The 27683-nt window shown below is 45.9% G+C and overlaps 1 protein-coding gene across 3 annotated transcripts in view; it reads right to left on the bottom strand.

Moving 5' to 3' along the window:
* LOC119968815 (transmembrane protein 50B) overlaps positions 1-27683 on the bottom strand; it is a 115680-nt gene that overhangs the window by 17135 nt on the left and 70862 nt on the right. For all 3 annotated transcript variants that reach the window (XM_038801640.1, XM_038801638.1, XM_038801639.1), the window contains 4 exons: positions 24724-24836; positions 20681-20748; positions 10898-10990; positions 5195-5252 (listed from right to left, as the gene is read on the bottom strand). In XM_038801640.1, the coding sequence (XP_038657568.1) occupies positions 5195-5252; positions 10898-10990; positions 20681-20748; positions 24724-24836 (332 nt within the window). The remainder of the gene's footprint in view (positions 1-5194; positions 5253-10897; positions 10991-20680; positions 20749-24723; positions 24837-27683) is intronic.

Raw genomic sequence — 27683 nt, 5'->3', positions numbered from 1 at the left:
GACATGATAATCTCTCCTGAACAGATTTCAAGAAATCCATCCCTCTGAACCTGTTACACTATGACTATCCCAATTAAAGTTGCAGAAGTTGAAATTCCCTAATATAATTACCATAGTATCATTTTTACACATGTGAATTGTCTACATATCTGCTACTCTATTACCTTCTGAATGTGTTGGGGGGGCCTATAATACACTCCCAGCAATGTGACTGCCCCCTTTTGTTTTCTAAGCTCCACCCACAAAGCCTCATTTGAAGACCCTTCCAAGATACATTCCCTCCTTACTGCAGTAACTGTCTCCTTAACCAATAGTGAGACACCACCTCCTCTTTTACACCTGCTTCTTCTCTTACCTGAAGATCCTATGCCTTGAAATGTTGAGTTGCTAGTCCTGCCCCTCTCTCAACCAAAACTCCGTGATGGCAACAAAATCATAATTCCATGTGTCCATTCACACCCTTAACTTATCGGTTTTACCTATAATGTTCCAAGCATTAAAGTAGAGGCCATGCAGCCTTGCCTTATTCCCTTGGAACTCAACATGGCTGAACTCCCTCTGCCTTGGTTTCTTTACTATAGTATGCTGTGCCCCTATTGTACTAACACTCTGTGTTCCCCCCCCCCAACCCTCTGCCAAATTAACTTAAACTCCTCCCAAGAACACTAGCAAACCCACCCACTAAGATGTCGGTTCCATTTTGGTTCAGGTGCAGACCATCCCCCCGTCCCGGTGCGCCGGGAGTAATCCAACCTTGAAGTCCTGCTTTTTAATCTACTGCCCTGCTCCTTGAATTCTTAATACAAGACCCCATCCTTAATTCTACCTATATTATTGGTACCAACGTGTATCACAATCTCGGACTCACCCATTCAGTGACATTCCTGACCCTGGCCCTAGGGAGGCAACACACCACCCTGGAGTCACTTCTATGGCCTTAGAAACGCCTGACTGTTCCCCTAACCAATGAACCTCCTTACGCTATTTCTCTTCCTTCCTTACCTCCTGTACAGTCAGGCCACTTGAGGTGCCAGAAGCATGGCTCTGACTACACCTCCTGGAGGAACCAGCACCATTATTAGCTTACAAAATAGAAAACCGATTTGAGAGTGGGACCCGGGGGTCTCCTGTGCTACCTTATTGTTTCTCTAGGACTGCCTAGTGGTCACCCTTCTTTCCTCCAGTTCCTTGAGCTGTAGTGTGACCACTTCTCAAAGTGTTATCCACGTAACTCTCAGTCTTGCAAATGCACCACAGTGATTTCAGCCGTCGTTCGAGCTCCAAAACCCAGAGCTCAAGTTTCTCAAGTTGGTAGCACTTCCGGCATGTGGTCATCTAGGATGCCAGTATGGTCCATGACTTCCACGTAAGGTTCCCCATGGTAGGCTTATGCAGAAAGTACGGAGGCATGGGATAGTGGGAAATTTGGCCAGTTGGATAACGAACTGGCTAACCAATAGAAGTCAAAGAGTGGTGGTGGATGGCAAATATTCAGCCTGGAGCCCAGTTACCACTGGCGGACTGCAGGGATCAGTTCTGGGTCCTCTGCTGTTTGTGATTTTCATTAATGACTTGGATGAGGGAGTTGAAGGGTGGGTCAGTAAATTTGCAGACGATACAAAGATTGGTGGAGTTGTGGACAGTGAGGAGGGCTGTTGTCGGCTGCAATGAGACATAGATAGGATGCAGAGCTGGGCTGAGAAGTGGCAGATGGAGTTTAAGCCTGAAAAGTACGGCCGCATTTGGAGTATTGCGTACAGTTCTGGTCGCCTCATTATAGGAAGGACGTGGAAGCTTTGGAACGGGTGCAGAGGAGATTTACCAGGATGTTGCCTGGTATGGAGGGAAAATCTTATGAGGAAAGGTTGATGGACTTGAGGTTGTTTTCGTTAGAGAGAAAAAGGTTAAGAGGTGACTTAATAGAGGCATACAAAATGATCAGAGGGTTAGATAGGGTGGACAGCGAGAGCCTTCTCCCGCGGATGGAGGTGGCTAGCACGAGGGGACATAGCCTTAAATGGAGGGGTAATAGATATAGGACAGAGATCAGAGGTGGGTTTTTTACGCAAAGAGTGGTGAGACCATGGAATGCCCTACCTGCAACAGTAGTGAACTCGCCAACATTGAGGGCATTTAAAAGTTTATTGGATAAGCATATGGATGATAAGGGCATAGTGTAGGTTAGATGGCCTTTAGTTTTTTCCATGTCGGTGCAACATCGAGGGCCGAAGGGCCTGTACTGCGCTGTATCGTTCTATAACTGTGAGTTTGTCCATTTTGGAAGGACAAATATGAATGCGGAATACAGGGTTAACGGTAGGGTTCTTGGCAATGTGGAGGAGCAGAGAGATCTTGGGGTCTATGTTCATAGATCTTTGAAAGTTGCCACTCAAGTGGATAGAGCTGTGAAGAAGGCCTATGGTGTGCTAGCGTTCATTAACAGTGATGCAAGGGCAGCACGGTGGCGCAGTGGGTTAGCCCTGTTGCCTCACGGCGCCGAGGTCCCAGGTTCGATCCCGGCTCTGGGTCACTGTCCGTGTGGAGTTTGCACATTCTCCCCGTGGTTGCGTGGGTTTCGCCCCCACAACCCGAAAGATGTGCAGAGTAGGTGAATTGGCCACGCTAAATTGCCCCTCAATTTAAAAAAAAAAATGAATTGGGTACTCTAAATTTATAAAAAAAAAACAGTGATGCAGCTGTACAAAACCTTGGTAAGGCCACATTTGGAGTACTGTGTGCAGTTCTGGTCACCTCACTTTAGGATGTGGAAGCTTTGGAAAAGGTGCAAAGGAGATTTACCAGGGTGTTGCCTGGAATGGAGAGTAGGTCTTACAAGGAAAGGTTGAGGGTGCTAGCCCTTTTCTCATTAGAACGGAGAAGGATGAGGGGCGACTTGATAGAGGTTTATAAGATGATCAGGGGAATAGATAGAGTAGACAGTCAGAGACTTTTTCCTTGGGTGTAGCAAACCATTACAAGGGGACATGAATTTAAGGTAAATGGTGGAAGATATAGGGGGAATATCAGAGGTAGGTTCTTTACCCAGAGAGTAAAGGGGGCATGGAATGCACTGCCTGTGGAAGTAGTTGAGTCAGAAACATTAGGGACCTTCAAGCGGCTATTGGATAGGTACATGGATTAAGGTAGAATGATGGAGTGTAGATTAATTTGTTCTTAAGGGCAGCACGGTAGCATTGTGGATAGCACAATTTCTTCGCAGCTCCAGGGTCCCAGGTTTGATTCCGGCTTGGGTCACTGTCTGTGCGGAGTCTGCACATCCTCCCGGTGCGTGTGTGGGTTTCCTCCGGGTGCTCCGGTTTCCTCCCACAGTCCAAAGATGTTCAGGTTAGGTGGATTGGCCATGATAAATTGCCCTTAGTGTCTAAAATTGCCCTTAGTGTTGGGTGGGGTTATTGGGTTATGGGGATAGGGTGGGGGTGTTGACCTTGGGTAGGGTGCTCTTTCCATGGGCTGGTGCAGACTCAGTGGGCCGAATGGCCTCCTTCTGCACTGTAAATTCTATGATAATCTATGATTGATCTAGGACAAAGGTTCGGCACAACATCGTGGGCCGAAGGGCCTGTTCTGTGCTGTATTTTTCTATGTTCTATGACGGGTCACACACTCCACTTGACTGATCTAACCTGCCAGATCTTAAACTTAAAACATACTTTCGTCTTACTTGCTAACTTTCAAATTACTTAAATCTTAAAAGACATTCTCTCTTAGTTTCCTTGTCAAATTTTACTTTGTCCTACCTATCCTTGTATTACTTATTATAATTACTTATCACCGTACTTTATTATGCTAACTTTGACTTTTAATTATCCCTGATACTTCTCTACTAGAACTGACTGCAGGAAATCATTCCCAGACTGCTTCACTGCGATGCTGACTGCAGGACACCATTCCCAGGCTGCTTCACTATGATGCTGACTGCAGGACACCATTCCCATACTGCTTCACTGCATTGCTGACTGTAGGACACCATTTCCAGACTGCGTCACTGACTAGTGATGGGACCATTCCCAGATTAGTAATGGGACAATAGTCAGGAGTGAATAGACGGATTGGCTATAGGATTTCTTTATGGGGCTAGGGATAGAATAGATAATAGTGATGATTTTGAAAAGGAAAAGAAGAAACTGAACCACTTTCAAAGTCAACAAGCATAGTGGCCAGGATGCGTTGTTTAGTGGCCAGGATTTCAGTAGGGTGGGTTTCAAAATACCACAATGCGAAAGAGTTAAACTTGGAGAGAGCAGGGATTAAAGATGAAACAGAAATTTTTAAATGACAAGGGATCAGGGGTAGGGATATTTGAAGGACAGCCCAATGCTAACAGTATATCAAAGTTGAGCATTGAGCTTGAGCTAATACCCAGGAAGGGTGACATGGTTAGTGTGAGGAGTTTCCGGTGGAAGGTCAAATGCAAAGGCTTTAGATTTTACCAAGGTTAAGCTGGGAATTCTCGCTCATGTATGACTTCGGCAGACACAACCACAGAATTAAGGCAGTTTTTGAAAAGAGAAACTGGAGTATGGTTGTCATATTTATCAAAGGCAACACCATGGGTCCAAACAATGCATCTAGATTTAACCCTGTACACAAACAATAGTTCCAATTCCATATGCTGTTCACATCCCATATCCCTTTATTCCTCAGATAGTATTGCAGAAGGGAATATAGAGATGTAGGATGTCACAAGTATAAAAGCTTGAGACAAGGCAGAATAAATATTGCGGTCATGAACGAGAAGCCAGTGCAGAAGTGGATGGATTTGAAAAGGAAACAGTGCTCCAGTAGCTAAGTGGCAACAGCACTTTTCAGAACCTCAACAGAAAGTAGCGGTTGGAAGTTGGAGTTGAGTTGGAGTGTAATACTCTAAGGAGTTTGGTATGCAGGCAGGCAATTTAAACAGTGAAGGGTGGGAAAAAAATAACGTTTGATGAGAGAGGCCAGTTATGATGCTCAGCTCAAGGGTAAGGCAAGGTAAGTTAAATGGCTAGGGGCAAAGTTGGCAAGGGATCAGGAAAGTGGCAGCTGGGTCTCAAAAGAGACACATCTGGCAACGTGTGCATCCTGGTAAAGGGCCGTTTGAGGCAGAGTTAGTGTTTTAGTGGGAAACTATCAGGTCTCTCTCTGAGAAGCCATGCAGTAATTACCCGTTTCATAAACTAAATGACCAACTTACCTAAAAAATATTAATGCATTCTGAAAGAACACAGCCAGGCCTGGATACACATTAACCTCTGCAAGGAAAGAATAGGAATGTTAATTAACCAAGGAATCAGTTTAAATGAACCAGTTAAATAACATGGATTTTGTCATCTATTTCAATCTGTTCATTTGATTCTACCAAATTCGAGAAATCGTTTGAAGCTATAGATCATAATTCCAGTAAAACAAAAATTAAATGAATCACAAACGTAAGCATAGTGAAAATAAAAACAGAAAATGCTGGAAATTCTCAGCAGGTCTGGCAGCATCTGTAGAGATAGAAAAAAACTTCATGTTTCAGGTTTTGAGGAGGCAGTGGCACTGCCACTGGTCCAGTAATCCAGAGATCCAGGGTAATGCTCTGGGAACCTGGGTTCAAATCCCATCATGGCAGATGGTGAAATTTGAATTCAATAAGAATCTGGAATTAAAAATTAAATAATGGCCAGTGCGGTACAGTGGCGCAGTGATTAGCACTGCTGCCTCACAGTACCGAGGACCTGGGTTCGATCCTGGCCCCAGGTCACTGTCCGTGTGGAGTTTGCACATTCTCTCCGTGTCTGCGTGGGTCTCACTCCCACATCACAATGATGTGCAGGATAGGTGGATTGGCCACGCTAAAGTGCCCCTTAATTGGAAAAAAAGAATTCTGTATCCTAAATTTCAAAAACAAAATCTAACGATGGCCAGGCAACCTATCTGGTTTACTAATGTTCTTTAGGGAAAGAAATCTGCCACCCTCCCCTGGTTTGGCCTACCATGTGACTCCAGACCCACAACAGTGTGGCTTACTCTTAAATGCTCTCTGGAATGGCCGAGCAAGCCACTCAGATAAAGGACAATTAGGGATGGGCAGTAAATGCTGGCTCAGCCAATGACACCCAAATCCCCTGAATGGATTTTTAAAAAAGGTTGATGACCGTTCATCAGAACTGCTGAAGTTTAACTTCTCTTGACTAGCTAAAACACTTGAGGCCTGTTAATCTTAGATATCTCAATTGATCATATAGCAGTAATAATTTACTTCTTATATCTATTAATAATCATTCTATAGTGAAAATTTTATTCCATGTGGTAAATTTTACTTCATATCTCAGTCTATCAGTAAATGGAAGAAAATGGGTTAAAAATATTGACTATTTTGAAATGAGAGTGGGGAAGTCAGCATAACATTTTGGATCTTCGAGCACCACAAATCAATGGAGCACATTATTCTGCACACCAGACACAACACAGGTGTTTGTAACCTTCTGTCAGTCTGAATTTTTATTAATACTAAGTCTTCCTGTGTTTTCTAGAGGGAGGTCAATTTTATGCCATTGTACTGTTGACTCATCTCATTAAATATTTGACCAAGGCTTAGTACAAGAGGAGGCTATTCAGCCCAGCGAGTCTATACTAACCCACTGAAAGAGCAATCTATTTATACCCAATCCCCTTCCCTATTCCCATAACTCTACCTAATCTACATATCTTTGGACACGAAGGGGAAATTGTAACATGGCCACCTGTGGGAGGAAACTGGAGCACCTGGAGGAAACCCATGCAGACATGGGGAGAATGTACAACCTCCACACAGTCACCCAAAGCCACAGATTCACCACCCTCTGGCTGAAGAAATTCCTCCTCCTCTCAGTATCAAAGGATCATCCCTTCAGTCTGAGGCTGTGCCCTTGGGTTATAGTCTCTCTTATTAGTGGAAACATCTTCTCCACATCCTCTCTATCTAGGCCTCTCTCTGTTCTGTAAGTCTCAATGAGGTCTCCCCCATCCTTCTCAACTCTATTGAGTTCAGACACAGAGTCCTCAACTGTTCCTGATACGACAAGTCCTTCATTCTCGGCATTGTTCTTGTCAACCTCCTCTGGAACCCCTCCAAAGCTAGAACATCCATCCTTAGATACAGGGCCCAAAATAGCTCACAATAGCACAGTGGTTAGCATTGTTGCTTCACAACGCCAGGGTCCCAGGTTCGATTTCCAGCTTGGTCACTGTTTGTGCGAAGTCCGCACATTCTCCCAGTGTCTGTGTGAGTTTATTCCGGGTGCTCCGGTTTCCTCCCACAAGTCCTGACAGACGTGCTGTTAGGTGAATTGGACATTCTGAATTCACCCGAACAGGCACCAGAGTGTGGCGACCAGGGAATTTTCACAGTAACTTCATTGCAGTGTTAATGTAAGCTTACCTGTGACAGTAATAAAGATTATTATTCCAAATGGGGTCTGACCAGGGCTTTATACAACCTCAGCAATACATCCCTGCTCTTGTATTCTAGCCCTCTCGAAATGAATGCTAACTTTGGCATTTGCTTTCCAAACTGCCAACTGAATATGCATGCTAAATGTAAGAGAATCCTTAACTGGCACTCCAAAGTACCTCTGTGCTTCAGATTTCCGAAGCCTTTCCCCATTTAATTTATGTCGCAATTCTTCCCAAAATGGGACTTCTGGTGGTGGCCATGGTGTGGGTGGGCGTACATTTGGCAGCTCCCACTCGAGGTGGTCTTTTTGGTCCTTTCCCCCGATTGCTGGATGTTTTGAAGGAACCATAGAATTCCTGCAGTGTAGAAGGAGGCCATTCAGCCCATTGAGTCTGCACTGACTCTGTGAAAAAGCCCACTTCCCGCATAACACCAGCTAACCTGCACATCTTTGGACAGTGGGAGTAGAACATTACAGCGCAGTACGGGCCCTTCGTACTGTGATGTTGCGCCGACCTGTGAAACCATCTGAAGCCTATTTGACCTACACTATTCCATTTTCATCCATATGTCTATCCAGCGACCACTTAAATGCCCTTAAAGTTGGCGAGTCTACTACTGTTGCAGGCAGGGCGTTCCACACCCCTACTGCAGCACGGTAGCATGCTGGTTAGCATAAATGCTTCACAGCTCCAGGGTCCCAGGTTCGATTCCCGGCTGGGTCACTGTCTGTGCGGAGTCTGCACGTCCTCCCCGTGTGTGCGTGGGTTTCCTCCGGGTGCTCCAGTTTCCTCCCACAGTCCAAAGATGTGCGGGTTAGGTGGATTGGCCATGCTAAATTGCCCGTAGTGTCCTAAAAAGTAAGGTTGGGGGGGGGGGGGGGGGGTTGTTGGGTTACGGTATAGGGTGGATACGTGGGTTTGAGTAGGGTGATCATGGCTCGGCACAACATCGAGGGCCGAAGGGCCTATAGAACATAGAACACTACAGCGCAGTACGGGCCCTTCTGCCCTTGATGTTGCGCCGACCTGTGAAACCATCTGAAGCCTATCTGACCTACACTATTCCATTTTCATCCATATGTCTATCCAGTGACCACTTAAATGCCCTTAAAGTTGGCGAGTCTACTACTGTTGCAGGCAGGGCGTTCCACATCCCTACTACTCTCTGAGTAAAGAAACTGCCTCTGACATCTGTCCTATATCTACTACCCCTCAATTTAAAGCTATGTCCCCTCATGTTGGTCATCACCATCCGAGGAAAGAGACTCTCACTGTCCACCCTATCTAACCCTCTGACTATCTTATATGTCTCTATTAAGTCACCTCTCAGCCTTCTCCTCTCTAACGAAAACAACCTCAAGTCCCTGAGCCTTTCCTCGTAAGACCTTCCCTCCATACCAGGCAACATCATAGTAAATCTCCTCTGAACCCTTTCCAAAGCTTCCACATCCTTCCTATAATGTGGTGACCAGAACTGCAGGCAGTACTCCAGGAGCGGCCGCACCAGAGTTATGTACAGCTGCAGCATGACCTTGTGGCTCCGAAACTCAATCCCCCTACTGATAAAGGCTAGCACACCATATGCCTTCTTAACAGCACTATTAACCTGGGTGGCAACTTTCAGGGATTTATGTACCTGGATGCCGAGATCTCTCTGTTCATCTACACTACCAAGAATCTTGCCATTAGCCCAGTACTCTGCATTCCTGTTACTCCTTCCAAAGTGAACCACCTCACACTTTTCCGCATTAAACGCCATCTGCCACCTCTCAGCCCACTCTGCAGCTTATCTATGTCCCTCTGTATCCTATAACATCCTTCAGCACTATCCACAACTCCACCGACCTTCGTGTCATCTGCAAATTTACTAACCCATCCTTCTACACCCACTTCCAGGTCATTTATAAAAATGACAAACAGCAGTGGCCCCAAAACAGATCCTTGCGGTACACCACTAGTAATTGAACTCCAGGATGAACATTTGCCATCAACCACCACCCTCTGTCTTCTTTCAGCTAGCCAATTACTGATCCAAACCGCTAAATCACCTTCAATCCCATACTTCCTTATTTTCTGCAATAGCCTACCGTGTGGAACCTTATCAAATGCCTTACTGAAATCCATATACACCACATCAACCGCTTTACCCTCATCCACCTGTTTGGTCACCTTCTCAAAAAACTCAATAGGTTTGTGAGGCATGACCTACCCTTCACAAAACCGTGTTGACTATCGCTAATCAACTTGTTCTTTTCAAGATGATTATAAACCTTATCTCTTAAAACCTTTTCCAACATTTTACCCACAACTGAAGTAAGGCTCACAGGTCTATAATTACCAGGGTTGTCTCTACTCCCCTTCTTGAACAAGGGGACAACATTTGCTATCCTCCAGTCTTCCGACACTATTCCTGTCGACAAAGACGACATAAAGAGTACCCGGAGGAAACTCATGCAGACATGGGGAGAAAGTAAAAACTCCACACAGTCACCCAAGGCAAGAATTGAACCCTGGCGCTGTGAGGCAGCAGTGCCGCTAGAAGCCAGGCAGCTGCAGATGATGCCCCCTTCCGTTTGTCCATATCTTCCAAGAAAATGTATGCTTTTCTTAAACTGAGGAGAATGGTTAGGAGAAATTTCTTTATGCAGAGATCTGCTGTGGTCATGGAATACTTGAGGCAGAGAGCATCAAATCTTTTAAAGGGAAGAGCAGAAAAACAATTTAACCTGAATGAGATGCAAGACAATACAGGAGACTGCAGGGTGTAAATTTTGATTTGCAAGAACAAAGAGTAGGTACAGAAACAACAAGCCAAGTGGACTCATTCTGTACGGTAAACTGGCTTTTATTGAAGGACCAGAGTAGATTTTAGGGGCCTCACGGTAGCATGGTGGTTAGCATCAATGCTTCACAGCTCCAGGGTCCCAGGTTCGATTCCCGGCTGGGTCACTGTCTGTGTGGAGTCTGCACGTCCTCCCTGTGTGTGCGTGGGTTTCCTCCCACAGTCCAAAGATGTGCGGGTTAGGTGGATTGGCCATGCTAAATTGCCCGTAGTGTAAGGTTAATGGGGGGATTGTTGGGTTACGGGTATACGGGTTACGTGGGTTTAAGTAGGGTGATCATTGCTCGGCACAACATTGAGGGCTGAAGGGCCTGTTCTGTGCTGTACTGTTCTATGTTCTATGTTCTAGATTGGAATAAGAGGGTATAAATTCTATTATTCATTATTCTACCATCCTGAACAATGGGATTCATACAAAGCGCTGCAGTGATATTATGCTTTTCAACTTTCTGATAACCTGACTCGATTGACCCTGTCCAATCTTCATTTTAAAACAAATCCTCAAACTAAAATAATTGAGCCCATAGGACTTCAGGCTAGTTATAGGCAGACATTTGTTTGGGTGTTATAATACTGGTAAATTTTTAGACAGTCAGTGATCACTGATAGGAGCATTTAAATTATACTACTTACTTGGTACAACATACGCCCCAAATAAGATCCACATGGAAGCTATGAGAGATCCAAACATTATCATGAAGCCAATGAAAAGCCAAATTCGTGCACCTGTAAAAGAAAGCAAAAATGTTACTGTGTACATTTACTCATGCACTGTGATTCTGAAAATGCGAGGTGATGCATTTTGGAAGATCTAACTCAAGAGCAGACTATATGGTCAATGGAAGAGTCCTGGGAAAAATTGATGTACAGAGAGATCTGGGAGTTCAGGTCCATGGTACCCTGAAGGTGGCAACGCAGGTCGATAGAGTGGTCAAGAAGGCATACAGCATGCTTGCCTTCATCGGACGGGGTATTGAGTTCAAGAGTCGGCAGGTCATGTGACAGTTGTATAGGACTTTGGTTCGGCCACATTTGGAATACTGCGTGCAGTTCTGGTCGCCACATTACCAGAAGGATGTGGATGCTTTAGAGAGGGTGCAGAGGAGGTTCACCAGGATGTTGCCTGGTATGGAGGGTGCTAGCTATGAAGAAAGGTTGAGTAGATTAGGATTGTTTTCATTGGAAAGACGGAGGTTGAGGGGAGACCTGATTGAGGTCTACAAAATTATGAGAGGTATGGACATGGTGGATAGCAACAAGCTTTTTCCAAGAGTGGGGGTGTCAATTACAAGGGGTCACGATTTCAAGGTGAGAGGGGGAAAGTTTAAGGGAGATTTGCGTGGAAAGTTTTTTTACGCAGAGGGTGGTGGGTGCCTGGAATGCTTTGCCAGCGGAGGTGGTAGAGGCGGGCACGATAGCATCATTTAAGATTAGGCAATTACCACTGCTACCTGCAGACACCCTGAAATGGGTGATATGTCTAGATAGGAGCAGAGGGAAATTGCAACCAATTCTGGAACTTACAGCAGGAGAGGAAATAAGCAGCCAGCAGCATCCAGTAGGCTGAAGGTTTGGGACGAGAGAAAGGCATGTTGCAAAAGGCTGGCCTTTTTCCCTACCATTCTGCCAGGAAATCTAGGAAAGGCTGCCACCGCCTGAAAAACCCCTGTACTGATCCCCTCAGGGCAAATTTCACCCTCTCCAATTTGATAAACCCCGCCATATCATTGATCCAGGCCTCCACGCTTGGGGGCCTCGCATCCTTCCACTGAAGAAGAATCCTCCGCTGGGCTACTAGGGACGCAAAGGCCAGAACACCGGCCTCTTTCGCCTCCTGCACTCCCGGCTCCACTGCAACCCCAAATATTGCGAGTCCCCAGCCTGGCTTGACCCTGGATTCTACCACCATCGACACCGTGCTTGCTACTCCCTTCCAAAATTCCCCCAGAGCTGCGCATGCCCAGAACATATGGGCATGGTTCGCTGGGCTCCCCGAGCACCTAGTACACCTGTCCTTGCCCCCAAACAACCTACTCATCCTCGTCCCGGTCATATGAGCCCTATGTAGCACCTTGAACTGTATGAGGCCAAGCCTCGCACAAGAAGAGAAGTTTACTCTTTCCAGAGCATCCGCCCACGTCCCCTCCTCAATCTCCTCACCCAGCTCCTCCACCGAGGCCTCGTTTACCTCTCGGGTTTACCAACAATTTTTGCTGGGATCCCCTTTTTCATGAATGGATCCTGTATGTGCACAGTTTGCCCTTTCAATAACTCAAATAAGGATCTGAAGAGCTTAAAGTGTTTCTACTTATGCAACAGTGAATTGCTGTCTTACTTCCTCCAAGTAACCAGGAGGAAGGAAGTATCTTGCTCGGCAGAGTTATCTTATATTTTCTTACATCCAACAGCTCTGTAGGCAATTTCAGATCAGCTTAGAGAGGTGTAGTTTGAAGTGACATTAAGACAAGATTTCGGTCTTTTGTTGTTTCTCAGAGTTTACTGAGGATTCTCTCGACCACCTGGATGTGGCTTTCTATAAACCAGTATTCCTTCGGACAACATGATGATGAGGCGATGTTGAACCCATATTTTTCAGCAAATTCCTATATTCTCTGGAGGTGAATTGGGTTCCATTGTCACATGTTCAGCAAACAGAACGTGTGCTACTGAGATGACTGTAGCAGTTCTCAAATCTTTCACCTTTAGGAGATAAAGGAACTTTGAGTAGTAGTCCACAACTCTAAGATACCATTCTTGATTTTGTGCAAATGTATCAGCTTCCACAGTACGCCATGGTCTGATCGGTAGGTCAATATCCATCATCTCCTCTTCTCTGTAGTTATTTCTCTACTTCTGCATTCATTTCATGTCGACACCACTCTTTCAATGTATTTGTGGATGCCGATCTCGTAACAGCTGATCTGCCTCTTTTTGCCAATGTGAATGTCAGTGACATGGACTGTAAATTGTCTCTTTAAATATAAACTTCCTGTGTGTGTTTGTATCAGTTCCCACAAAAACACAGCCAGAGCACTGCATGAATGGAAACCATGGATGCTGCAGATCGGAACTAAAACAGAAAATGCAAGAAAAACTCAGCAGATCTGGCAGCGTCTGTAGAGATGAAAGATCATTTACCTGAAACATTAACTCTGTTCCACTCTCCCCGCTGCTGCCTGATCTGCTGAGTATTTCAGGCATTTTCTGTGCTTACCTTACTCTAGTCGATACTGAAGCAACTATTTCCTGTATTGATTACTCTAGTAAAATGTTAAAAATACAGAGTTTCAGCATCTGAAGAGCGAAGAATCCATCAGCCTCAACGTTTGGTTGAAATGCTATTGAAGCTCAACATTACTACGAATTGCCACCCATCAATATCTGCACAGGGAAGAATTCTTACTCTGCTGCCGGGGGCGGAAGGATAGGGGATGACCTAGAGGACGAGCAGGGCAGGTCCCGGAGGGGAGGGTGCCGCAAATCTGAAGGGGACTTCAGATTGAGGAACCGTCCCCCTTTCCCGGACTAGATGAAAAAAGCTTTTTCCTCCGTTTCCCATCCTACCCGCACCCGCCAACGTTAAAAAAATGAGGCCTATAAGGGGCCGTTAGGGCCTTAATAGGTGAAAGGGCAGGTTTCCCACTCAAGACACTGCCTGCCTAACCATGAAATTGTGTCTGGGTTCTGGGTCAGGGTGTGCAGGATCCCAGGGGGAATCCTGTATATGCAATTTTACAACCGCCTTCCTCTCATCCCAGAACCTGCCTGTGGGATAAATACTGCCAAACTTCAGTTCCAAACTCAGTGGTTTCTTGAGAAGATACAACAAAATAAAACAAACTTACTGTATTTTGAATAGATACATCTGAGCCAGTAGCATATGGAAAATATTTCATTCACCTGAACCCAGAATTTTGGTTTGCAATAGAAAACCTTTCAAAAATACCCATCTTGATAATAAAGTATGGAGACACCATGGGCGCGATTCTTCGAGCCCGATCGGGGCCCACCGATCGTCGAGTTGGCCTCTTCTTCCCCCCCCCCCCCGGGCCTACTTTGTTGCACAGCCGGCCCCTGAACCCCCACGCCATGTTGCATCGGGGGCCGGCGCGCTGAAGTCCCCGCGCATGCGTGAGTTGGCGCGGTGCCCATTTGGTGCCGGGAATGGCACCGTAAACTGCTCCAACCCCCTGTGGGGGCCAGAATCGGTCATCCCCACACCTGTTTTGCACCGTCGTGAAACACGATGGCATTCACGACGGCTCGAACACTTAGTCTCCATTTCGGAGAAACACACCCCATGTTCCACAATTCTTCTAACTTGAAGAATCATGGCACATGTGGGGCTGTTTAGCACAGGGCTAAATTGCTGGCTTTGAAAGCAGACCAAGGCAGGCCAGCAGCACTGTTCAATTCCCGTACCAGCCTCCCCGAACAGGCGCCGGAATGCGGCGATTAGGGCTTTTCACAGTAACTTCATTTGAAGCCTACTTGTGACAATAAGTGATTTTCATTTCATTTCATATGGTACCTCTACACTTAATCATCATATACTACTCGCGATCAGTACGTATTTTTGATCCCACACAAATTAAATTCTTGATCAATGTGGAGTTTGGTGATTTTAACCATGGCAGGAATTGGAGTGCTACAACTTGGACCCAGCAGGAAGAAATTTTAAAAGTCCAGATTTCCCATTCTTAATTGCTAGTCAATGAATCCTAGTCAATGATAAACACATCTACAGATTTTGGGTGAGAGTGGGATCAAGCAGATCTGTGAACACACTCTCACAGCAATCTAGGCTCACAGATGAAGGCTTACTTGGGGCAAGGTATTCTGGCACTGTAAAGCTAGTATAAGCAATAATCTCGGGAACAGGAGTAGATCATTCAGCCCCTCAAGCCTGTTCTGCTGATGGCCAATAGATATCTTTACTCCATCTATTCACCTTGGTTCCATATGCCTTTGTTCCCTCGCCTTCAAAAGGAGGAAGGAAGAAGCCCCTGGGATGGTCAGGGGAGCAAATCTCAACATTCAGAAACGTTTCTATTTCATTTTCTAAAATTAGGTCAGTTGCCAAAATTCTAGTGGTGCATAGTTTTCACATTAGTGCCCAGCTTGTGCGAGCCGTGCGCTGAAAGTCAGTTTTTTAGAAAGAACAATGATGCAAATAAGCAGCAGAGTAACAGAGGCTGCTGGAATGAAAGCACTTGGCAGTAGTGCACAGATTCAATCTGCACTACTCCACTGAGATATCAACTTTGCTTTCACTGCTGCAGAGAGGCACAAAGCAGATGCGCAGAACCACTAGGGGCATAGAGAAAGCCAGTTAACTCCTCTTCACTTCCGCCCATTTCACCCTGGCACATGAGCGACAGAGGCACAGAAACTACTCAGAGCCAGGAGGAGGTGCCTAGCCCAGAAGTTAACTTAACTTGTTCACTCAGTAACTGACAAAAATAACTTGCTTTCAATATGACTAGCAACTCGATATAGGATTGACTTTAACCACACAATAATGTCACAAGCAGAAGTGAATGATAGATGTACATAATACTCATTAGTCTGGCACAAAATCTACAACACCTCACACTACATGTTCTAGTGTAATGGAGGTTTCTTTTTTCATAATTTTTCACTCTTCACACTGCTGAATGCGTCATTCAATGGCATTGAACTGCGATTAACCGAGAATCCAAAACCTAGAAACAGAAGTGACCGTTTCCTTTTGACAGATCAAACTGATGCACCGCTTTTCTGATTTCTCATTCAAAATAACTCAGTATCTGGGAAAACTATACTCAAATGCAATGCCTTTTTTAAACATATTTTCTGTTTTAATATTTCCCTGCCTGACCCCCCCACACCTAAGCAACATCATTTCCAGTTGATCATCCTCCTGTGCCCATATCATCACTCAGGGGATGACAGAGTGGCAGGAAAGAGCATCCATCTCGGAGAAGACAGTTTTGGCAGGATTCTCCGTTTCTGCGGCTAGGTGCCCGCTCGAACGGAGAATCCGCGGGAGATTTAGGTCAGGAAAATCGGCGAGAGCCCTTCGCCAATTCCGTTCCATTGAGGGGCTAGCCATCAGCGGCACATGAAACACCCGTGGATCGTGCTGGAAATGGCCGGGTCCAAGGCCGCAGATGCGCATGGCTGATGACCTGCACCGGTTGCGTCGTACAGCACGGCGCCAGCCATGCATGTAACATAGCCCACAAACTGCGACCCCATAGCCTACCCCCTGGCCACCCCCCCCCCCCCACCCCCCCCCCCCCACCCCCCCCCCCCACCACCAGACCCCCAGCCCTAGCAGATGGCCCCATGGCCGGCGGAACAGGGCCCAGGCGAGTGTGGCGGCGCTGGTCACAGTCCACTGCCGGCATGCTAGCTCAGACTACACGTGTCTCCCACCGTCGGGCACTCAGCCCATCCAGGGTGGAGAATCACGGGTGGTACCGGCCGATGAGGTGGCAACGGTGTTGCGACTGCGTGAGGTGCATGTCACGATGACGCCGGTTTGGGGGGGGGTGGAGAATCGCAAACCGGCACCAGTCCCGAAATCCGGCGTCAGAAATGATTCACTGCCCGATCATGATTTCCGCGTCGGGCAACGGAGAATCCCGCCCTGCATCTCACTAGCTAATATCTCAAGTTGACAGTGTAAGGGCCCTGCCTGTTTATTCCCTTATTTCCCCTTTCTTTTATTTTGCTAACACATTTTGATCCATGGATGATTTCTGGACATGTGTCTTTAAGGCAACCAGTATCTTTAATTCAAGCATAGGAAAGCAGGGACCTGTGTCTTTAATGAAAACAGAAGCATGTGGTGGTTTGAACAAGAGACCATAGACTGACCGGCACCATTAACAGAGATTGGCTGGAACTCCGTTTGATTGATTTGACCGGTGGCCAATGAATTGGCCCAAATGGTTGTGCTCTGCCTAGTAACAGGTGGTGATTGAATCTGATCCAACTGGAATGTTTTTCAGAGCTCTGAGGGTTGAGTTCAGTTGCAGCTCAACTCCTGGCAGCTCGAAAGAAGAGCTCAATTTCTCCATTTTTTATCCAGAAAGACCGGATGAATCTGTTTACAGGAGACCCATTACAGGGCTGTGCAGGAAAAGTTCAGAATCTGCTAACTCTCTCCAGAAAAGCCGCTGTGAATTGACCATCGTTCTCCAGAAGGCCTGTTGCCTGTGTGTACTACATTTTCTACATTACAGGGGCCTGAAGACGAACCACAAACTGAAAGCAAGGTTTAAGGAAGTAAAGTCTCTGTCTCGGCAGGAAAAGTGAGAATACATTGCTTTTAAAAACTGCAGGAAAACCAGTGCGGGCTGCAAAACAAAGACTGCGATTTATAAGCTTACTGTGAAGAAAACATGCAAGGAGTCATCATCTGAAGCAAAGACTCTTTGTTATTCACTTATATTTTTCCCCCTTTCCACCTCTGTGTTTGTCTGCCATGTGTGTATATATATATAGGCAAGTTAAAATAGGGATTAGATACTTATTAATATTTAACCACTGTATCAGCTGCTTATTTCATCATTATTCTTTTTTTTTTTAAATTTTATTCTCCTTTTTCACATTTTCTCACAAATTTACACCCAACAATAGATAATAATCAGTAACGAATGGAATGTCTATCCCCATATTAGTAACAACGATCCCATCCTCCCACCAAACCCCCAAACATTAGACCACATTTTAACATAAACAAATGACAAAGAGGAATCACCCATAATCACCATTAACACATACAGTCCCCCTCCCCCCAACCCCCAAAATGTTCGATGTGATCCAATTCTCGAAAGTGCATAATGAATAACACCCAGGAATTGTAGAACCCCTCCATCCTTCCCTTCAGTTCAAATTTGACCTTTTCAAGCGTTAAGAATCCAGCAGGTCCCCCGCCAGGGCACAGGATGGAGAGGTTGATCTCCACCCTAACAGGGTCAGCCTTCGGGTGATCAACGAGGCAAAGGCTACAACATCCGCCTGCGTGCCGGTTTCAAACCCTGGCTGGTCTCCCGAGGGCCCGGGTCCAGTTTCACGTGCACCACTTTAGAGATTACCCTAAAAACTTCCTTCCGGTAATCCTCCAGCTTTGGACAGAACCAAAACATATGAACGTGATTTGCGACCCCCCCCCCCCCCCCCCCCCCCCCCCAACTCCCCGCAACGTTCCCATACATCTTCTACCCCTCAAAAGAGCCAGCTCATAGGAGGGAGGATTGCGGACATATACCGGGTAATGCAGGAGGTAGACGAGGCCTCGGTGGAGGAACTGAAGGGTAAATGGGAAGAGGAGCTGGGTGAGGAGATTGAGGATGAGACGTGGGCAGATGCCCTGGAGAGAGTGAATTCCTCCTCTTCCTGTGCGAGGCTTAGCCTCATACAGTTCAAGGTGCTGCATAGGGCCCACATGACTGGGACGAGGATGAGTAGGTTTTTCGGGGGCGAGGACAGGTGTGCTAGGTGCTCGGGGAGCCCAGCGAACCACGCCCATATGTTTTGGGCGTGCCCAGCGTTGGGGGAGTTTTGGAAGGGGGTAGCAAGGACGGTGACGAGGGTGGTGGGATCCAGGGTCGAGCCAGGCTGGGGACTCGCAATTTTTGGGGTGGCAGTGGAGCCAGGAGTGCAGGAGGCGATAGAGGCCGGTGTTCTGGCGTTTGCGTCCCTAGTAGCCCGGCGGAGGATCTTGCTCCAATGGAAGGATGCGAGGCCCCCAAGTGTGGAGGCCTGGATCAATGATATGGCGGGGTTCATTAAATTGGAGAGGGTGAAATTTGCCCTGAAAGGATCAGTACAAGGGTTTTTCAGGCGGTGGCAGCCTTTCTTGGACTTCCTGGCGGAACGGTAGGGAAATAGGCCGACAGCAGCAGCAACCCGGGGGGGGGGGAGAGAACTGTGTACATGGGTATGTGGCGGGTGTTATCTCTTTCCCTTTTGTTGTTTGGGTGATCTGTTGTTTTTTCTTTTTCTTTTTCCTTTTGTTTGAAGTTGCTCTTGAAGTTGGGGGGGGGGGGGTATTGTTCTTGGGGTGTTACCGCGGTTGTTTGTTAATAGAGTCAAGATGTTTATATTTTGTAAAAATTTCATTAAAAATTATTTTTTTTTAAAAAAAGAGCCAGCTCATCCTCGCCCTTGTAAGGTGCGCTCTATATACCACCTTCAGCTGTACAAGCCCCAACCTCACACATGAGGTGGAGCCGTTCACGCTTTGGAGCACCTCACACCAGAATCCCTCCTCCATACCCCCTCCCAACTCTTCCTCCCACCTTGCCTTGATCCCTTCCAGCGGCACCTCCAGGGGCTGGTTTAGCGGCTAAATCGCTGGCTTTTAAAGCAGACCAAGCAGGCCAGCAGCACGGTTCGATTCCCGTACCAGCCTCCCCGGACAGGCGCCGGAATGTGGCGACTAGGGGCTTTTCACAGTAACTTCATTGAAGCCTACTCGTGACAATAAGCGATTTTCATTCATTTCATTCTCCTCTTCCCAAATAGCCCCTTAAACTGCCGATACTACCTCCTTCTCCAGTCCCCCCTGTCATCAGCACCTCCTCCAGCAATGTGGAAGCTGACTCTACTGGGAAGCTCTGTATCTCCTTGCTGGCAAACTATTTCATCATTATTCTTGTTATAAATAAACAACAATTGTATTTCAACTTACAAACCTGGTGACTGTAATATTGGGGCAGCTATGGACCAAAGACTTTGGGTATTCTATAAGACTTATTGGTTAAATCATTTGTGTTGTTACTCCGGGATGAGTGGGGCTGGAATTGACCGCACACTTGCCCAGGGTGTCGTAACATCAGCAGAGCCAAGGCTGATGCGATAACACTACACCATAGTGCAACGTACACAGTGCAGTGTTTACTTACATGCCAGTTCAGGCATCTTCTAAATCTGTACAGTACCGTCTAAAAGGACAAGGGCAGCAAGTGACACCACCCTTCTCGTCACCCGCCAGTCTGACTTGGAGAAATAGTCATTCCTTCACTGCTGTTGGTTCAAAGTCCTGGAGCTCCCTCCCTCTCAACATTGTAGCTATACCTACACAACAAAGACACTAGCAGTTCAAGAAAGTGGTTTACCACCACTTTCTCATAAGGAATTAGGTATGGACACCAAATGCTGACCGTGCCAGCAGGAATGAATTCCATGAATGAATAAAGCAATAATGTCCTCTTCATTTATACTGCCATCCTTCACAGCCTATGAAGTCTATTTTCAAAAAAGCTGGCTAAGTTTTTCGTCTTTAGAATCAGCATCCTCATTCGCAACATACCAGAGATTTTTTCCTCAGCTGGGTCTTCAATGTCATTAGATAACTACTCTTCAACAATTCTCAAAATATAGTAATCACTGAAATAAGTAAATAGCTTGAAGTATTCTTACCTGTTCTTCCCAGGCAGCCGTCACTGTACCCATCCCCTCGGACCTGTCCATTAGACACAGCGTTTATCCTAGATTTTACAATTAACAAGTTATATTCTTCACAGGACAAGTGCAGTGCGATAATGAGCTGCTGGGCATACATTACTCGCTTCTGCAGAAGTTTTAGTAACCTAGATTACTCATGATTCATATGGGATGTAGTCAGTGCACGATAATCTTGTTCAAAAAAATCATACCAGAGAACATGCTAGAATCACAAAGACAAGTACAAAACAGGGGTGATTCACCTAGTGTATTCATAGAATCCCTGCAATGCATAAGGAGGACATTTGGCCCATCAAATTTGCACCAACCCTCCAAAAGAGCACACTACCCATGTCCATTAACCTGCACTTCCCTGGACATTATGTGGAGGCAGTGGCACAGTGGTGTTGTTGCTGAACTAATAATCCAGAGACCCAGAGTAATGATCTGGGGACCCAGGTTTGAATCCCGCCATGGCAGATGGTAAAATTTTAATTCAATAAAAATCTGGAACTAAAAGTCAAAAGGTCACCACGTAACCATTGTCGATTGTCATAAAAACCCATCTGGTTCACTAATGTCCTTTAGAGAAGGAAATCTGCCATCCTTACCAGGTCTGGCCTACATATGACTCCAGACACACAGCAATGTGGTTTACTCTCAAGTGCCCTCAGGGATGGGTAATAAATGCTGGCCTAGCCAATGACACTCATATCTCATGAACGAATAAAAATAAAAGAGCAGCAGAAATAATTGACCGGAACAGCAAGTAGAGACAGATATGTTCCATGGGGAACGCAGACTAGGTACCTTCATTAAAAGGACTGGTGTCCTGGTTTCAAACAGCATTACAGGGTGGGAGAGACACCTAGTGTCCATCTGCAAATTTTGTAAATAGACTGTGGGCGCGATTCTCCCAAACAGGGAGAAATCGTAAGGCTGGCGTCAAATCCGGGCGGGTTTGACGCCAGCCTCCCCCCTCCCGACTGGGAACCGATTCTGGTCCCCGGTCGGGGCTAGCATGCCGCGGCCGTGAACTCCGGCATCGCGGGCTTAACGAATTTCGTTAAGCCTGCTTGCCAGAGTTTGCGATGGCTGACGCGTCACATGACGTCAGCCGCGCATGCGCGGATTGGAAGACTCCAACCGTCATCGCGCATTTGCGTGAAACCCGCGCATGCGCGGGCCGGGATGCCCCTCAGCCGCCCCGCGAATTGATACAGCGGGGCGGCGGAAGGACAAAGAGTGTGCGGGAATCGGACCCGCTGCCCGCGATCGGTACCCACCGATCGCGAGCCCATGGCACCCTTGGCACGGCCGTGGTACTGCCGTGCCAATCGGTGCCATGGTTGCCAAGATCCAAACTTTACGGCCGTTTTTACGAACGGCCAGACCAGGTGTGTTTGCCATTCGTAAAAACGGCCGTAAAGGGCTTGGACTTCGGCTCATCGGCCAGCTGAGAATCGCTGCTCGCCGTAAAAAAACGGCGGCAGCGATTCGTGTCGGGAGTCGGGCGTGGGGGAGAATAGCGGGAGGGCGTCAGACTAGCGTGGCCGTAAAAATTTACGACCCCCGCTATTCTCCGCACCGTCGTGAGTGCGGAGAATTGCGCCCTGTATTCTTGGTGGGGGTGAAAATCGTGTAAGATGCCCCTTTTGTATTGTCATAACTGAACTGGTAACTTCAGTAGTAGGAAAGCAGTAGGGGTTATCAGACCAAATTCAGAACAAATGCTGTGCCATCTGCAAATGTTACCTTTATAAATGAACAAAAAAGTGATGGACACGGAATAATGATTGTTTTAGTGAAACTTAGTAGTTTTATATCATGGAAAGGGGAATAAAAATAGAGTACAAAAAGACAGAAGATGTAAAAGACAAGAAACACTCAGACAATTAGCCATGGATACAGGCCATGGGGTACAGGTCTTGGTTAAGAATTTCAATATGCATGATAACATAAACCACAATTACACCTTGTAAACTACTGCTGAGACACTGCAATGCCCCTTTTCTGTGGTGCATTTCCTTTGTATCAATCACAGAATTGTTACAGCCCAGAAGGAAGTCATTCAGCCCATCATGTCTGTACAGCTCTCCACGGGAACAAATTACTACTGCCACTCTTCCCCTACTATTCGTACTCTGGACTGTTCTTTGTCCTTTGCCATAAACAACATAAACCTCATCATACAATGATTATGTCCCCTAAAGCAAGGTTTTTCACACTCAAGATCATGACCCGTGGGTGGGTGTCGGGAGGGTCATGGAACGATCGGTCGCGGCACTCCCGATTGTGGAAGAAATGCGCCAGGCCAGGTTTATCAGAGAGGAATACTGATCAAATGAGGCCAGTCAATATGGATGGCACGTGCCAACACTGGAAGAAACCTACAGTCATCACTTTGTGTCACCACTCTCTGGAAACCAGGAAGGAAATGCTTTTGGGGAGAATGGAGAAGGAGATGACTTGGACGTATGGATAGTGCAGAACCCTCAAAACATCAGACAATTGAAGACTAAGCATGGCGAGTTTGAAGACAAACCTCTTGATTTTTTTCAAAGCATGCAACGAGAACTTAAATCATCAGCTGGTGTCCTTAGCAGAAATGTAACATTGAATGACAAACCAAGTGAGATCGTGAGGACCAAGCAGGCTCATCTGTCGCATTAAAGATAAGCGAAAATGATGCGCCACGAAGGGTGGCCAGCGTGGGTCGCGAAGGTCGGCCTACGTCAGTTGCAACGGTCGCCCAGTATGGATCCTGAAGATCAGCCAGTTGGTAAAAGTGGGTCACGGGAAAAAAAGTTTGAAAAACACTGCCCTCAAGGTTTTTCCACTGCCACTTAATCCACCTCATCCCCAAGAGCCAGATCTAGCAATGCAACCAGATCTAGCAATGCAACCTTTACTGTTGGACTGGAAAGTCTTATTTGTGATGGTTACAGTTTAATAATTGCCATCAACAGGGATGATCGTTAAAGCATTGACTATTAAAGGTTCAACAAAAAACAAACAAACAAGGAACACAAAGATATGGCATGAAAGTGCAGTTGATGTAGTTCAATCATGATCTTGCTGAATAGCAGAGCAAGGCTTCAGGAGGCACACAGGCTACTTCTGTTCTTATTCCTTAAATTGATATCGGTCCAGCCTTTAAGTTGCTTTGCACCTATGTCCTCTTGCAATGCAACTGTGGTTTCACTTGAAACAGTGTTTAAGATTAACCTTTCTTATTCCACTTTCCATATGTATCTCTCTCATTTGCAGCCTCTTAAAACTGAAGAGGCTTAGTTTTCCTAATATTGCCTCATAATCCATTCTCCTATATTAGGGAACTATGGCCGAATCCACATGATCCCTCGTCCTGCTGTTTTAGGACTTGTAAGAACTAATCACAGTTTCAAGAGTATCCCTCCCTCTCATTTGAGCTTATCTGTCAGATCTATTCAGGTGCAAATTCTCCTGTAAATCGAGCTTGACTATTAAACAGAAAATAAAAGTGAAAGAAGAAAGCATTTTCCTTTATGTAGCACCTTGAATAACTTCAGAGCATCCCAAAGCGTTTTACTGTCAGTGGAGGTTTCTTAAAAATGCAGCACTATTGTCATGTAATAAACATGTCAGCAAATTTGCACACAGCACGATCCCACAAACTGCAATGCAATAATAACCTGATAATCTTTTCTAACTGACGCTTAATGAGAGATAGATATTAGCCAGAACACCAGGAAATCTCCCCTTCTTTGAAATAATGCCATGGAATATTTTATATGCGGTTGACAGGGCAAGAGGGCGGCTTCATGTTAACATCTCTTCCCTCAGTACTGCACTGTAGTGCAACTTGAATCAACATGCTTCTGCCTCAGAGGCAATAGTGCTACCCTTCAGCTGATACCTGCAAAGTTCTCACATTTGGGTTTTTAAACTCAAAAAATACAACAATATTATGCATTTAATAAAAATGATAAAGACAGCCAAGCAACAAGATACTGCATTTAAAATCGACAGGAACTTACATGAAAAAAGCTATGGTCGACATGACTCCGCACGTGTGGAAAGCAGGATTCATTTCTCCATTTTTTGAGTAAACCACTGCAGCATCTATAATTATCCACCAACCGGTAAAGAACTGCAGAAGGAAAATAATATAGCATTAGTAAAATAAAAGTACCAATTATAATCCAATTCTAACAATTATATATTTTTTTACATATTGAAAGGTCAAATAACTAGTTTCTCTAATAATTCAACCCGCAAACTCATTAATTGGTATAGAATATAGCCATAACGGACCAGGAGAATCATCAGTTTGATCCCTTGCTGAGAGTTGAAGGGAGGAAGGAAAGAGAAACAGATTGGGATGCTATCCTTATTTTTATCCAGTGTCCCATTCCTGGAAAGAACATCATACTCAGCTATTGTAACATTTATCGCCAGCCTCACAATGGTTCCCGATTTACAAGAGTTAAATGAGGTAGTCAATGTTGCCCTCACAGACCGATTAGGCAAAGGCAACCAGAGACCAAATAACGTGTCACACTTTCCAATTGTTTTGTACTTTTCTTTCATGTTTTGAAATTTGCGAGTGAGTTTCATCCTGGTCCTGTCCAGAACAAGTAAGGAAATCGCTTCATTGCTCCAGTTCACAAAGAATTTAAAAACAACTCATTATCTAAGCTCACCTGGCCATAGTAATTTCTAAATGAATATTTACATATTTAATGTACACAAGAGGTTTATTCACCATCTTTTCCTGAACCACAACTTTTTTCTAAAGGCTTTTGCCCTGCATCGGATTCAACCAAGGGCATCTAAAGAAAATACATCTCACTGCTTCAAATATACCTTTCTCCTCTAGATCTTCTTTTACTAAAGATTATGCCCAGAGACTTACAAAACAGTAAGTATACAACATATTGATAAAATGTCAAATCTCTTCTGATAATTCATGACACAACATTGTAAGTCTATGTGTGCTCCAAAATAGGTATGCTGCCTATACAAAAAGCGTACTATCAGCATGCATTCCAAGAATGTATTAGACCACCAACTCAATTTTACTTAACACATAATATTCTGAGTTTCCTCCGGGTGCTCTGGTTTCTTCCCACAGTCTAAAAATGTGCAGGATAATAATAGTAATAATCTTTATTAATGTCACAAGTGGGCTTACATTAACACTGCAATGATATTACTATGAAAATCCCCTAGTCGCCACACTCCAGCGTCTGTTTAGGTACACTGAGGAAGAATTCAGAATGTCCAACTCACCTTTCAGCACGTCTGTCAGGACTTGTGGGAGGAAACTGGAGCACCCGGAGGAAACCCACGCAGACAGTGAACAAAGCATGAATTAAACCTGAGACCCTGGTGCTCTGAAGCAACAGTGCTAACCACTGCATTACCATTTTGCCCCTTAGTGTATAAAGATGTGCAGGTTAGGTGGGATTATGGGGGTAGGGCAGGGGAGTGGGCATAGGTAGGGTGCTCTGTAATACATCTGTTTTTTTACATGTATTTTATTAAACATGTATCAAAACAGGTTACAGCAAATAAACACCCTGGGAAACATACTTTACTTCCCAACAATCAACTAGACAGTCTGCACAGATTTTCCCCTCCCCACCGCCCGCCCTGTGACAAACAGCTCCTCAAACACGGTCACAAACATCCCCCACCTTTTCTCAAACCCCCCTGCTGAGCCTCTTAACTCATACTTTATCTTCTCTAACCTATCTTCTCTAACCACAGGAAGTTGTCCAGGTCACCCAACGATGCTGCTACCCCCGGTGGCGATGCCGACCGCACTCCAGCAAAAATCGTCACCGTGCAATCAGGGAGGCAAAGGCCACAACATCGGCCGTCTTCCTCTCCTTGAGCTCCAGCTTCTCTGAAACCCCAAATATTACCACCAAAGGGTCCACATCCTCCTCCACAACCCTGGCTAAGACCATGAACACTCCAACCGGAATCTTCCCAATTTTTTGCAACCCCAAAACATATGCGCATGGTTCGCTGGGCCCCGCCCACATCTCTCACACTCAGCTACTATCCCCTGAAAGAACCCACTCATTCTCACCCGAGTCCTATGCACCACCTTAAACTGTATCAGGCTCATCCTTGCACAAGAGGCGGCCCTGTTTACCTTCGCTCACTCGCACCTTCCCTGCCCATACAAAATCAGAGATGATTGTGTCCACTTTCCGAAAAAGGCCTTTGGTATAAGAGCCTCGGCAGAATATTTATTTACACCACTTGGACCCTCCCCGCCAATGTTAAGTGCAGGGTATCCCACCTCCTCTGGTCCTCCCTGGCTTCCTCCACCAGCTTCGTTAAGTTGAAAATGAAATGAAATGAAATGAAATGAAAATCGCTTATTGTCACAAGTAGGCTTCAAATTAAGTTACTGTGAAAAGCCCCTAGTCGCCACATTCCGTTGCCCGTTCGGGGAGGCTGGCACGGGAATTGAACCGTGCTGCTGGTCTGCTTTAAAAGCCAGCTCTTTAGCCCTGTGTTAAACCAGCCCCAGCAAGTTCCACTTATGGTGCCCCGTCCATACCCTCGCTACCCGAATCCCCAATACCCCCAAATACCTAAACCTAACCCTCTATTGTAAATGACATCCCCCCTAAATTAGCCCGCTGTCCCAGCTCATTCACCGGGAATACCTAGCTTTTCCCTACATTCAGTTTGTACCCAGAGAACCCTCCAAACCTCCTCCAAACCTCCCCAGCAGGCCCATAATCCTTCCCATACTCTCCAATGGATCCGAAACATACAGCAAGTGGTCAATCGGCAGACAGCAAGACCCAATGCTCCCTTCGGCTCCTCATAATCCCGCGCCACTCCGCCGACCCCCTGAGAGCCACCGCCAACGGCTCTATGGCCAGTGCAAACAGTAACGGCGAAAGCGGGCATCCCTGCCTCATACCCCTGTGTAAGTCAAAGGTTTGTGAGCTCATATCATTCGTCCTCA

This window comes from Scyliorhinus canicula, chromosome 7 (genome assembly GCF_902713615.1).
Source record: "Scyliorhinus canicula chromosome 7, sScyCan1.1, whole genome shotgun sequence".
In the NCBI taxonomy this organism is placed as follows: domain Eukaryota; kingdom Metazoa; phylum Chordata; class Chondrichthyes; order Carcharhiniformes; family Scyliorhinidae; genus Scyliorhinus; species Scyliorhinus canicula.
The sequence above is the reverse complement of the archived record's forward strand: the minus strand, read 5'-3'. Positions and strand labels throughout refer to the sequence as shown.